The following is a 13,904-nucleotide window of genomic DNA, read 5'->3' on the forward strand; positions in this document are numbered from 1 at the left end:
AAAGCTGGAGAAAAGAAATAGTTAATTACGTTATACATATATATAGACAAATAAATAATTATGTGCACAGGTGGTTCACCCAGCAGCAACGGTTCGCAAGCCGGCGATGGCAACGAGGCCGAGCAACAACAGCCCGCGACGGATCAACCAGAACTTCCGCAGAGAACAGCTATCGTTTCATCAACTCCCGAAGAGATTCTTGCCGAATATGGTGAAAATCTCAAACTGCTCACTCTAAATTCTCAGGTGTCCGAACTACTGACCATTATACGTGATAAGTAGGTGCTTGCCAACTGAATTGGAGCAGTTGTGGTTATGTATTTAATTCCACTTCTCATGCAGGAATACCACACGGAGTGATTTCAAGTTTTATGCTGACAGGCTTATCCGGCTCGTTATCGAGGAATCTCTGAATCAGCTGCCCTACTCGGACTGCGACGTGGAAACACCGACGGGCGCCATATATGAGGGCCTCAAGTATCGTTCCGGCAACTGTGGCGTCTCCATCATTCGGTCTGGCGAGGCCATGGAGCAGGGCTTGCGTGATTGCTGTCGTTCCATACGCATTGGCAAGATTCTAGTCGAATCGGATGCGAATACGCATGAGGCCCGAGTGGTCTACGCACGTTTTCCCGACGACATTGGCAGTCGGCAAGTGCTGCTCATGTATCCCATAATGTCCACGGGCAACACGGTGCTGCAGGCCGTCAATGTGCTGAGGGAGCACGGTGTTCCAGAGAAGTGCATCATCTTGTCGAATCTTTTCTGCACACCCATCGCCGCTCGGACCGTTGTCAATGCGTTTCCCAAACTGAAGATACTCACGTCCGAGCTACATCCGGTGGCGCCCAATCATTTTGGCCAGAAATATTTTGGTACTGACTAGATAGAGATAGGTATCCAACAGCAACAACAGCTCACAGACCAACTTGACAACGAAGCTCAGCCTCAGCTTGGGATTGTAGGTGGAGTGCGTGTTTGTTGTCCACCACTCATCCTAACCGAATCCTGTTTAGCTTAAGAGTTTAGAACTAACCTTAACCTTAGACTTGTCCGCTTCGCTTACTAAAATCTGTTCTTCTCTAGACGGTGCTTGAATTGGAGGACGGGCGAGAAGATCCAACAACAACGACATGCAATTATCTGCCCCGTTTCAAATGTGGCTTTTAATATATTCAATTCGCAAGAAAAAAAGTGACTTGCTTAACTTATATATATATATCTAAAATGTAAATACAAACTGAATAAAATCGCTATAAACGTGTAAATGTTTATCACTTAAGTGGACATCTTGTAGTTGACCACAGTGTCCACTTTGTGCAGCCCGGTGGAGAAGGAGCGCAACTGCACCGCCTGCGCATTCTGTATGAAAACGGCGCCAGTTTCGTCCCACTGTTCCGGCACCTCGGTGCTTTGCAGCGTATGGATCATTACATCGAACGTACAGATGCAGTCCAGCAGTGGTAAATAGCTAACCGTAGCCGATATCTGACGCATCACATCCCGTATCTCGTTCTGGATGCGGCCCAGCTGCTTCGACGAGGTGAGCTTGGTGGGATCGTTTGTCTCCCCGTCGCCTGCCTCCGCTTGCATCTTGAAGTCCCAGCACTCGAGTACCTCTTTGGTGTGGGCATTCGTGATAACCATCGATATCTTGTTGATCATATTCTTCGATAGCCATTCTGCAAGCGAATGTACGCAAATTAAATAATTCCAACCAAAGAGAAGCGTTACAATTTTGTAGCTAACCTTCGGTTTGCGTGAGGACGTTCTGCAGAAAGGCCGTGATCTTGGGATCCTTGGACATGAGTATGGTCAGGCCATATTGCTGGGTGCTGTCAAAGTTTTCCGCCGGATATATGCCGCGTTGGAACAGTATCGAATTGATGCCGTATTCTATAAATTTGCAAATAAATAAAAGGCAGGGACGCCATTAATTAAAGCGCGCAATTTTTTTTGCCGCCGTCTTGTTTCTCTTTTTATTTACTCAAGTATTCGACGATGATTTGTGCTGAGCCCTTTAGTGTTATGCAGTTCTTAGTTGCTTGAGCTGTGGACATCTTTCAGCTGCGTTTTCCCGATCTTATTTGTAAAATGACAAAGTTTTCTACAAATTTATGCCGCTAATTTTGAAGCTGTTTCTTTAGTTCCGTTCGTGAACAAACTTGTTAGCTTCAACGAACCACTTCACAACGCAACCAGTTCGCTAGCTGGAGCTTGAGTAAAATGAACTACAGAAGTTAATCGATAAAATTAGGTTGCACTAAAATGACCGAAAATCGTTAATCGATAAATACACCAATATATCAAAACGAGCGGGAGATATGGCGCCAAATGTATTTGTATTTAAATCATAGTTCTTGATAAGAAATAACACAGCAAAGTATTTGCAACAAATACATGAATTTTATTTGCAATTTTTTAAAACTATAACTAAGCATGAGATCCAATAGCTGGCAAGTGCAGGTAGTTGGTATGGGATAGCCGTCTATTTTGCACTTCTTCTCATCCATCGATTGTAATTTTTGCCGTAGGCCATTTTGTAGGTGGAACCTGTCGAAAAACCAAACGAACGTGTTTTCAGCTAGGATAATTGCAATTTCGAAAAAGATTTCAGTATTGCTTTGAGCTTGGAGTCAACATAAAAGAACAGCAAATGTAAAATGAAAAACCAAGCAATATTGTGTGTATTTTTTTTTTATATTTTTGATAATTGTTGTATTTGTATTGCTATAAATAATTTAAATAAAGAAAAAGAGGAACAAATTAAAATCAATCAAATTTGTAAAATCTGAAGTGTTTGAAAATTTTTAATAAAATTTTTTCTTACGCATCATTTTGTGTGTGTGTTTTGTTTTTAATTAAAATTAAGCTTTACATAGTATTTTTGGTATAAATCTTTCAATAATTAAATTAAAAATTTTGACTTAATTTAATTAAAATAATCTCTTCGCCAGCTACGCCTACAGTAAGTACAAACTGATGTCAACATATACATAAGAACTAAATTTGCATGTGTATGTGTGTGTATTTGGATGTGGGTGGGTGTGTGTATGTGTGTGTGTGTGTGCGTGTGCGTGGGGATTTATGTACGAGTTCTTAAGACAAAGATTTAAATTAATTTTTCATAAAATACAAAATAAATTATGGTTAAGCTCTTTTATAACTTAGCTGAAATGTACACAAAACTTATCGTGAATTATAACGTATATACGTTTATATTTATATACATGGTTTATTACAAGTTTTCGGCTACTTTGTAAACTTTCGTTCTCTATATACGCTATATATGTATGTATGTGTGTATGTGTATGTGTATGTATGTCTATAGTACAACAACAAAAGCGCAACAGTGTCAGTGTCAGGGTCAATCTGTATATCTTTCTTTATCATTAATTTTTTCTATATATTTTTTTCTCGCCATACAAAGTACAAATAAAATAAATAAATTCAAATTTTCATTAATTCTCACAATACACAAAACTCTTGCCACCGTGCACAAACGCCACTTTTCTTAAGTAGTTGCAACAATTTTGGGCGCAACGCTTTCACATGCCAAGCACTTGTCTTGGAGTGAGCGATACGAAAATGTTTAGTGTGTGTGTGTTTTTTTTTTTGTATTTTTATATATTTTTTTTTTGTGTGATTCAACAAATTGTATAATTTTTTAAACTAATACTAAAAAATTACATTTGTCGGCGTTGGAGTGCAGGGAGTACTTTTGTTTGCGTTTGTTTCTTGTTTTTGTTTTTTGATTTTTGTAATAAAAATTCTATGCATTAAAATAGTCATTATTTAAGGTATGTATTTGGCCGTAGATTGCAACAAAATATCTGTGAAGAGATTAAATCATAAATAAAAATTAAAATTAATTGGATGTTCTTTTAATTTTATTTTTAATTTTTTTTTTTTGATAACTAGTTGCCCTAATACCATTTCCAAAAGGGAATTACAAGCAATAAAAATGCACTAGTAATTAAGGGTTCCGATGGGAACCAAAATGTTTGTCATGCATGATTTTTTTTTGTTTTTTGTTTTTTGTTTTTATTAAAAAAGCTTTAGCATCCTTTTTGGAAACTGTTTGTCAGCTAAGCTTTATTCTCTTTTGCGTTAAGAAAAATGTAGGAATAAAATAGTGGAACAGAGTTAACCAATTCAGAGATAAAAAATATAATAAAACAGTGAGGAAACGCAAAAGATTAGTCAAATTATTGATAAACAACCACCAGATAAAAATAAAAATAAAGGAGCAAATGAAATTGTTTTTTTTTTTTTTGTTTGATTTGTTCGGTTTTGGTGTTTTGGTTTGTCAAAATCTACAGCCAAAATGTTAATAATGTTTCATAGAATAACAAGAAACTATAATAAAATGTATGTACGAGTTCTAAACAACTAAATTAATTGCAAGAAATAATTTTTGTTATTTAATGAAGTATTATTATTCATGTTGTTACATCGCATAGAGTTTGTTTGTTGTGTTTTTTTTTATTTGTGTTTTTTTTATATTGATATTTTTGTTTTTTTGTGTGTGTGTTTTTTTTTTAATATTGCAAACTACAAAAAAGAACAAAAAAAAATTGATATCGAAAACAAAACAAAATTTCGGTTTGTGGTCAGTGCTTTTGTGTGTGGTGACTGTACTTTGGCGACAGCTATTGCTGATAGGGTTGCCATTGTGTTGCAAAGAATATCTAACTTAAGAGAGCCTCTGTTTACTGTTATTGTTATCGTAATCGTTATTGTTATCGTTATCGTTATTGTTATAGATAGAACGTAATCCATATGAGTGTAGGCTGCGCCAATTGAATGGTTTGAATGCACATTCGACAAGTTATTCAGTATTTGGTAGGTATTCTGTTGTGTTTCGTAATTTCTGACTGTCTGTGAGTCTGTGAGTTGCATTTGAAATTTGTTTTGTTTTGTTTTGCTTTGCTTTGTTTTGCTTTGCTTTTCGTGTAAATGGAAAATAAAATCGTTTTTAACATTTACTTCAAAGAGAATTTCAGTAAAATTAGTTTTTCCTATGTAATAACTATTTAAAATAAACCTTCTATAGCACCATTTGTTTTTATTCGCATTATTAAAATATTCATTAAACTTTAATTGTAAGTATTTTTGTTTTTTGTTTTTCATTTATTTAATTTTTATATTAACGTATAATAATAGAGCTTTTAATTAAAAAAAGAACAAACTTTTTGTTGTTAGTTAGTTTTAAGACTTTGCTTTGTTGCTTTTTGGAATGTGTTTTCTAATAAAAATTCAAGTTCATTTTAATATGTGTGTAGTGTGTGTGTGTGTGTGTGTAAGAGGTGGACAGCAAGTGGAGGGGGTGGGGGGAACTTCTGAATCTTAGGCTTGATCTCATATATCGTTATTACGTTCGATTATCAAGCTTCAGTTGCTGAGTTATAGCCGATATATACTGTATTTGTACTATGTGTGTGAGAGTGTGTATATATATATATAAATATATATATGTATGTATGTATTGTCAGTTATCAACTATATTTGGTTTATTTCACATACTAATCTTTATGATAGATATGGACAGATATACTATGATCATTCAGCTATTTAAAAAATTTTGGTTAATTTTGATACTTGTTATGGTTTTTCTTTTGTGTGTGTGTTTTTGTGTTTCTGTTTGTGTGTGTGCGATTTGAATTCAGTTCAGTTTCGGTTCAGATTTTGGCTTTGATTTGTATCTGTATCTGTATCTGTATCTGTATCGGGTAACTCGATCTAAAACAATCGATGCTATAGAAGTGCCTATTTTAGCAGTAATAACCTCCATAATACTTGTTGCCACATTCGGGATTATTGCTGTACGTACTGTCTGGACGGGAGAACTCGCAGCGCACGCCATTGAATCCTTCCGGGCAACTGCAAAAGAAAAAGAGAAACGATAAAGATAAAGATAAAGACATTTATAAATATTGTATTTAATGCGATGCGTACACTTAAATGTACTCCCACAGAACCATTGAGGTGGCCATGAACTGTGTGTTCAGCATTTCCCTCAAATACTTAAGTATAAACAGCACAAGCGAAAACCCCCCAATACTTAATTGAGAATCTTTGCAATTTTTTATACCCATTAAAAATTGAAAAAAAGAAAATAGTATAATGGTTTGGGCCAAGGTGTGTAACAGGCAGAGGGAAGCAACTCCGACCCCGTCAAGTATATATATATATATATATGTTACTGATCAGCATCAAACGCCGAGTCGATCTAGCCATGTTATTCAGTTCGTCTACATGAAAGCCCTGATTTATGAGACTATATGAGCTAGAGATTTCTCGTATACTCCGAGCAGATCAAGATTATTTAATTTTATCAATAACTGTCGGCGTTTCGTAAATACTAATACATATCGAATTCCAATAGCATATTTTAAAGAGAGAGTCTCTTAATCAATATAGAATATACCCTGATTATCATATATTATATCAACATAATATTAATTAACTGTCCACATTTTGATTGAAGATCAGAAGAGAAAAACCCAAGTTATAGTCCTAAACGTATTTTCATATTGAGGTCTTTACCTGCGTTATTTTTGCCTTTCATAAGAAATGAGACCAATTTCCCACCTGCTTAAATTTGAGTGTGCAATGCTTTTCAAAAGGGAAATCGGGCAATTAAAGTAGAATAATCATTTTTAACAGCTTGCTATACGGTATGTTGTAGTCGATCTCATTCAACTGCAGCATTCTTAGTTGTTGGTTTTTGCAAAACAACCCAAACGGGAGAACTCATAACGAATTGGAAATGAAAACGAAAATGGCTTTTCACAGATAAAAAGAGTACAATGCGCTTCTCTCTTTTTTTCTTTTTTTTTTGTATGCCAATGAATTGATTTGGTTTGGTTTACATATACGAGTCGATTTATGCGTCGGGCAAGCGAGGCGCTGACAGATATTATTCACATTGCAGACACACACACACACACACACACACGCACACACAGTCTGTCTATGTATGAGTGTGAGTGCGAGTGCGAGTTTGGGGAGTTCTCAAAAATTTAACTCGATCGTGTAATGCGATGCCAAAATTGTACATCGTATCGACAGTTGTTCTCAAGTGCTGCTCTCAGTTGGTTTAGTTTTAGATCTAGTTTTCTAGTTTTCCTTTTCTTTCTTCTATTTCGTATTTGGGGGTTGTCGCTTTGACTTTATCAGCTGTCACACGTTTTATCACACAGCACTGTGCAGCCAGCCACTTGACTTTTGGGTTCGCCATGCTGAGGTCGTTAAGCAGAGCAAGCAGCAGAGACGAGGACGAAGACGATGCTGCAGCAGCTGTATCAAACCTAAAATGAACTGCATATAGCACACTGACTTCAACTTACTTGCAATAGAACTGAGTTAGATCCGGTATTATCATGCAGGTGCCGCCGTGAAAGCATATATTCTCAAGTTCACATGGATAGCCATAGCCCATGCTGTGCTGATCCGGTCGCATCGGAACTGCAAATACGTAACATAATTAAATTAAATCAAAATTCATAAATTTCATCTACAAGAAACATGTATACACTCAGAAAAAAAATTAACAATTTTACAATGCTTTTTTAATTTTCGAAATAAATTCTAAATATAGAAAGTTTAGTTTTATATTTTTCTGAAATATATTTATTAACTTTAGGTAATTTTTCTAAAAACTAGAAATGCACAAATTTACTCAAATCAGAAAGGTTTCTTTTTTATTTTTCAGAAATATTTCCAGAATATCTAACAAATATAATAAGAGCAAACATTTCTAAAATGTCGAGATGCAACCCCTTTTTTAAGTCTTTCTGGTATTCAGAAAATAGTAATGCAATCTACGCTCTAATGAAGGATCCTTAAATTCAATTATTTATTTCCTAATTTTTTTATACATGAAACTTTACTAACGTTATTTAATCTAATGTTCTGTGCGTACATATATTAAAACGCCCTGGAAACTGGACAAAAGTATTTAAAAACATTTTGAATAAATATTTCTTGGAATTATAAAAAGAAACACTATGGTTTTTAAAAAGACACAGCCTTCGATTTCAAAACCTAATTTCTGAATAATAAGGTGAGTTTCTTTGACGCTTCTCTAAAATTCAGGTCGCTTTTTGTCTTAGTGTATCTAGATATAGATGTAATATATATGTTGAACTATGCATGGATTGTCACGTTCGAATGTGCCCATAAATTATAAATGAATTGGAGCGGTCTCCAAACACGACTGTTTGACAGACACACATCAAAGTGCGTGAATTGACATAGATATGGTGATATATATATATATATATATATAGTTATGATGTTGAAGGTCTTACCTAGATGAGCATTGATCATGATGCGTCGCTTGTCGATAGTTTTGCTGGCTTTGTTCTTGGCACGGCACTCGTATTTGCCCGCATCGGTGGAACCGTTAAAGGAGCGCACAATCAGCACGGAACGTCTTCTGCACATATCAGACAGAGGCAGATGCACAGAGAGAGAAAGAGAGAAAGAGTGTGTGAGTGAGTTAGTGAGAGACAGATGGAGAGATTAGTGATGGGCATGTGCTCACTTGAAATGCTTAAATTGGTAAACACGGCGTTTGCGATTTATCGACTTGTCGTCCTTGAACCAGGTCACCTTTGGGGGCGGCTCACCCCTCACCTCGCATATGATGCGCAGCTCATCCCCATTCTGCATCGTTGCGTTGCTCGGCGTTATCGTCGATGTCGATGTTAGCTCCTGGCCATTCCTCATCGTGCCGCTGCTCGACGTCCATTTGATCGACTTGATCGATGCGTTCTGTGCTGTAAGGCAACAACAACAACAACAAAAATAGCATTAGAATTAGACTCACAATATCCAAAAACATATATATATTTTTATATATACTACCTATCTGTAGTACACATACAGATGGATCTTAAATTCTAATTAATTTTAGGCATTTTCATTGTTTATGCGAAAAAAGCGATGTTTGTGCCTCGGCGCCATAAACAAATGATTATGGAATTTATTGAGATTCTTGAAGTTTGTTTTTATTTTCGATTTTATAGGCAGTCGCGACGTCTGCTCAAATGGTTCAACTTAATCGTAAGTTGTTTATGGATTCTGCCTCCATGGCGATCGTTAAACTAAAATATGACATGACCTGATTTTCAATAACCAACTCAAACATTTTTGCTACTTTTAGAAATTGATGAACGATTTTCAAGTCGTCTTAAGGAACTTTGGAAAACTCTGGACAACTGTTGACAGTTGATACTTGAAGTTGCTTTATAAATAAAAATTTCATAATCACTTTTCAATCATGGAGTTATTTGTATCATGCTTTGATTAATTTAGCATTCTAAAATTTGAGCGTTTTTCTCTTTTCAAATTTGCCGTCTAAAATCATGACACAATGGTTGAGTTGAAAATCCTTTAAATTCCTATAACGCCCATTTCAAACTCTATTTTTTCATATGCATTTAAAATTCTTAAAGATGTCAAATGCATATACAATGAATTTTGTGTATTTATTTAAAGTCGACTAATATTAGTGAACACAGAAAATACTTCAAATCAAAACTAAATAAAATTGAAAATAAAATCTATATTTTAAATAACCAGAAAGTTGACAAGACTATCTTAACCAATATTTATTGATTGGTTATTTTTGTACAACTTTATTAAATGATTCCCCATTTACTCTCACGTGCTTGTTGCTTGCTGGCGTTAAATTGATATGTTTAGCATTCAGCTTATATTTAGGTTGCTAATTATCGCATTTTGCAAAAGCCAATTACAACTCGACCAATCGGTTGTGGGCTGCAATAAGTTGCCAAAAAGTCTCCTTCGCAACGACTGGCTCTGAGTCATAAGTGTCGAGAATTTGGCAATGAAATGAATGCCTCGACTGAATGATCGCCTCGACTAGTCATTTGCCATTTGCCATTTGCCACGCCCCCAATCGCAGATTTCTTGCTTTAATTAGCCGGCATATCACGTGTCTGGGGTGGGTGCGGGGGAGGTGGAGATGGCGAAAGCAACGCATCACATGATAACCGAGAATTGAGAATTGCGTGTGTGCTTTGGCAGTGAATGAATCATCGACATCATGACAAACAATTGGTCAAATCTTTCTATCTATCTGCTCTATCAGCTATCTCCTCTGCTCTCTGCTATTTTGAATTCTTGGGTGGGCGGTTAGCTTTCGGTTGAAGTGCACTTAAAAATTGCATGCGAATTTCTCACAGATTATGCAATCGCATTACGCACGCGAATTTTCCAGTGAAAAAAAAAAGAAAAAATACCATAAGAAGAAAAAAAATATATACGCGACCGGCTAAATGAATAATATAAATGATAATTATAAAATCCGATGAGACTGTATATAGTAGCAATATTTATGTGTTAAAGTCGTGGAACGCTATTTATATATTCAACACAGTCTGCGAATTTTTGATTTAATGCTAAGCGAATGGTAATTTATGCGACTCTCGCGTGGCCCGGCCGAAAGGAAAATGTATATTATGTATAAACATATATATAACATGTACATACACCGGCGATATTTATTCTATCAAATGTTACATATTAAAAGATAATTTATTGTTTATAATTTATGTTTTCGGCCAACGCGACGGCCCATAAAACAGCATTTTAATTGTGCGCGTCACTTTCTCACGCTCCCAAATTGTTTGCGCTGCCTTCTGCTGTCTTCGGTTGTCTTCTCTTCTCCCTAAATGTGGAGGAGCTCCATACCAAATAAATACAACAACAACAACAATAACGGCAGCAACAAATACAACATCAAACATAAAAAGAATAAAACGGCAACTCACAAGTGGCTATGGACAGAAGGCGATTAAGAATTGAAGGCAGCACGCAAACAAGTTGACAATTGTCATGCCCAAAGCCCAAAAGTGAACCAAGTACGTTGAACGGTGAAGGGGGTGTCCCCTCCACAGCACCAAACACCAAACACCATCCACCCTCCACCCCCCACCCTCTGTCCATAGGTTGGCTGTATGGGAGCCCCAAATTCAGCACGCAGTTTGCGCCGGTCGAAGCCTTTTCAAGTTTTTTGCTTTGATTCCACAATGAAATACGAGGCATAATAATAAGATGAACATTTTATTTGCGTGTGTGCGTTCCTCTACACTTTTTTTGTAATATAATTTTTTATACAATTTTATGTCCCCTTTGTTGTGGTTGTTGTTTTTGTTGTTTGGTTTTGGCATATCATTTCAGTTCAATTCAATTTATTGTTATTATGACTTAATTATGCGCTTAAGAGATGATTATCAAAGCACTGTGGCCATTGGTCTTTTATGGATGGAGAAGTTGTGTTGATCAAGCCAATCAAAATATTAGGGAAGATCAGTGCGAGTACAATGATCTGTTACAGTAATTATCGCTTAGTGAGCTTATCGAGTTATGAAATATATTTATATAGTTATGCAGTAAGTTTGAACGTAGTGCTTGAACTGTTTGCAAATTACAAGTGTACAATTGAAAATACAGCAAGTGAAAGTGCTCTAGATGAGAGAGAAAGAGAGAGAGAGAGAGAGAGAGAGAGGGAAGGAGAGAAATAGAGAGCTATATAGATAGAGAGAGACAGACAGATTTAGAAAATGCTCGCATTTCGGTCACTAGGAATTTATGATTTTATTGACAACTTCTGTGTTTTGCAAACGAACTTGATGAAATTTGTTACAGTAAATAAACATTATGGCAATGCATATTCCTGCTGGAAAGCCATATTCGTAATATTGTCGCTTTTTAGTACAATCGATTTTAGGGGCACAGGGAAAGTTATCGATAAAATGAAATGAACTTGCTTAGGAGTCTCAGGGATCGGCTCGCCTAAACAGATGCGCAGAAAGACAAACGGACAATCGGATGGATGCACAGATATCGTTAGTTGTACCTAGTTTTATTTTGATTAAAATATGTTGTTGGCTTATAACAGCAATTGCAATTTCTTGCTTGATCTATCATCTATCAATCAAGAGTATTGCAGAGTGGAGCATTGCACTGTAATCTGATATTCATTCGTTTATTTATCTATATTTTGTTTTGTTTTTTTGTGAAGCGTTTTGCTGGCAGAGCTCATTCGCCCCTTACGAAGATGCTAACACCATTCTGTTGTTGTTGCTGTTGTTTTTGATGCTGTCTGTTTTTTGGGTTGTGTGTGCGTCAACACTACGTCAAAGCCGCAGCTGCTGTCGCGCCGCGCTTCCGGAAAAGTCTGGCATAACAACTGTGACAAAAAGGCAAAAAAAAAGAAGCAAAAACGCAAAAAATAACAACAACAAAACGTAAAAAAAGGCGGAGAGGAAACGCTGCCAAAGCAATGGCAGGAAAAGTGTCGTCGGTTTGGCTGCTGCCTGTCGCCGATTTTAGCACAGGAGATGGGAGGCGATGTAGCCGCATTAAAATAACTTTCCATACATACACAATGCATATAAACGTACATATATGAGATATATAATAATTTTTCCTCGTTTCTGCAACTCATTTTTGTGCGATTTTCCTTCGAGCGTGACGCCTCAATGATTCATGCAAATCCATCAAAATGAGCAGAGAATCGGAGCGCTGAGCACGGTGAGAACGGTTAGCAGACAGAGAGAGAGAGAGAGAGAGAGAGAGAGATGCAGCTGAGAGAAGAGGCAACAAACGGCGACAACATGTGGTTTTAGCAATCGAGCGTTGCCAGCTCTGTTGCAAGGGCAGTGGTGGGGTTGGGGGCACGTTACGTTTATTAAGATTTTATTGAATTAATAAGCAAATTGCATGCGACACGCTGCTGGCGCCATCTGTCGTTCAAATTGCATGCAATTTGCATATTTACCGTACGACGATATCATTGTTCTCATCTGCCGGGGTTATTCCCAATGATTTCACTTAGGCCAAATTAATGAGATGTGCAACGTGAAATGACTGAATATATTTTTCCATTTAAAAATATGATTTTTTTACGTCGCCGTGCGCTGAAAGACATTTTATTTTGGCAGTTTCTCTCGTCTCCCCTCTCCCTCTCTCTCTCTCTCTCTCTCTATCTATCTGCCTCTATCTCTCTGTCTCTTTTGCTTGTTGCTCTGTGTTTGACCCACATTCGATAGCAGGCTGCGAACGGAAGTTTTTCCTCTTGTTGTTCTCCAAGATTTTACGGCGTTTTTTTTCCAAATGAAGAAAATGCTGCTCGGCTCTTCTGCATTTTCTTCATTTTTTTTTTTAAATATATATATATTTTTTGGGTTTTCTGTTATTTATGATTTGAAATGCGTGCGCTCGTTATTTATTTTATAATTTTTGATTCATTTTTATTGGGGCGTCTGGGGGGACATTGTGTCATTCCTCGATTGTTTTAAATAGACTTCGGCAAGTGATTTATCGCATTAGCCATAAAGAGGCGAATGTATCATAACACTCACATTATCTTATTTGAACAGATTTCTTCTTTTACAATTGCTGGCAGAGGGCCGAGCACGCGCCCCATCAACTTGGATGAACCGTGGCACTATGGAACTGGGGGACTTTTAAGAGCCGGCCATAGAATATATTAAATATTTGCATATGTATGTGTTTTTATGATTGTGCAATTACGTTGATAAGATTTATATGGCTGAAGAAGACACTCATGACCACCACCTGTCTGTCGGCCATTTGGGAGCATTGAACATTATGCATACGCATGGTAGACCCGCTTAAATGTAAACATTGACAAATTGTTGTTATTGTTGTTGTTACTATTGTTATTCTTAACTGAAATTGAGCTGGGTAACGAGTAATTACAATAATTTGCCTGCTCCTGCTCAACTTTAGATGGTTCGATGCCCTTTTGGGTGAAATTACTAGATTTATGTTGACAATTGTAATAACAGTTTTAGTCGCCAATTTTTTTTTTGCTGTTGGTTGTCAAATTAGGTGTACTCTCT

At 36.5% G+C, this 13,904-nt stretch overlaps 3 protein-coding genes across 5 annotated transcripts in view; 1 reads left to right on the forward strand and 2 right to left on the reverse strand.

The window, feature by feature from the left end:
* The first annotated feature begins 23 nt into the window (after positions 1-23).
* On the forward strand, positions 24-1,268 carry LOC6557489 (uracil phosphoribosyltransferase homolog). Of its 3 annotated transcripts, none has more exons than XM_001985361.3 (3): positions 24-278; positions 343-896; positions 1,087-1,268. In XM_001985361.3, exons 1-2 carry the CDS (start codon positions 61-63, stop codon positions 884-886), a joined length of 762 nt encoding a protein of 253 aa, XP_001985397.1. In that variant the 5' UTR covers positions 24-60; the 3' UTR covers positions 887-896; positions 1,087-1,268. The 3 variants fall into 3 exon arrangements, 2 of the variants coding, with proteins under 2 accessions (XP_001985397.1, XP_032599368.1); XM_032743477.2 differs by having other exon boundaries at positions 343-875; XR_004365676.2 differs by having other exon boundaries at positions 25-278; positions 343-965.
* On the reverse strand, positions 1,200-2,166 carry LOC6557555 (mitotic spindle assembly checkpoint protein MAD2A). Its single transcript, XM_001985360.2, has 3 exons — positions 1,988-2,166; positions 1,750-1,896; positions 1,200-1,682 (listed from the first exon to the last, which is right to left on the reverse strand). Exons 1-3 carry the CDS (start codon positions 2,058-2,060, stop codon positions 1,279-1,281), a joined length of 624 nt encoding a protein of 207 aa, XP_001985396.1. The 5' UTR covers positions 2,061-2,166; the 3' UTR covers positions 1,200-1,278.
* A 259-nt stretch (positions 2,167-2,425) lies between these two features.
* LOC6557528 (protein vein) overlaps positions 2,426-13,904 on the reverse strand; it is a 35,342-nt gene continuing 23,863 nt past the window's right edge. Inside the window, exons 3-7 of the mRNA XM_032742855.2 lie at positions 8,552-8,786; positions 8,316-8,443; positions 7,353-7,470; positions 5,789-5,883; positions 2,426-2,553 (exon numbers count right to left, since the gene is read on the reverse strand). Of these exons, the coding sequence (XP_032598746.2) occupies positions 2,489-2,553; positions 5,789-5,883; positions 7,353-7,470; positions 8,316-8,443; positions 8,552-8,786 (641 nt within the window). The 3' untranslated portion in view covers positions 2,426-2,488. The remainder of the gene's footprint in view (positions 2,554-5,788; positions 5,884-7,352; positions 7,471-8,315; positions 8,444-8,551; positions 8,787-13,904) is intronic.

This window comes from Drosophila grimshawi, unplaced genomic scaffold (genome assembly GCF_018153295.1).
Source record: "Drosophila grimshawi isolate 15287-2541.00 unplaced genomic scaffold, ASM1815329v1 contig_44, whole genome shotgun sequence".
In the NCBI taxonomy this organism is placed as follows: Eukaryota; Metazoa; Arthropoda; class Insecta; order Diptera; family Drosophilidae; genus Drosophila; species Drosophila grimshawi.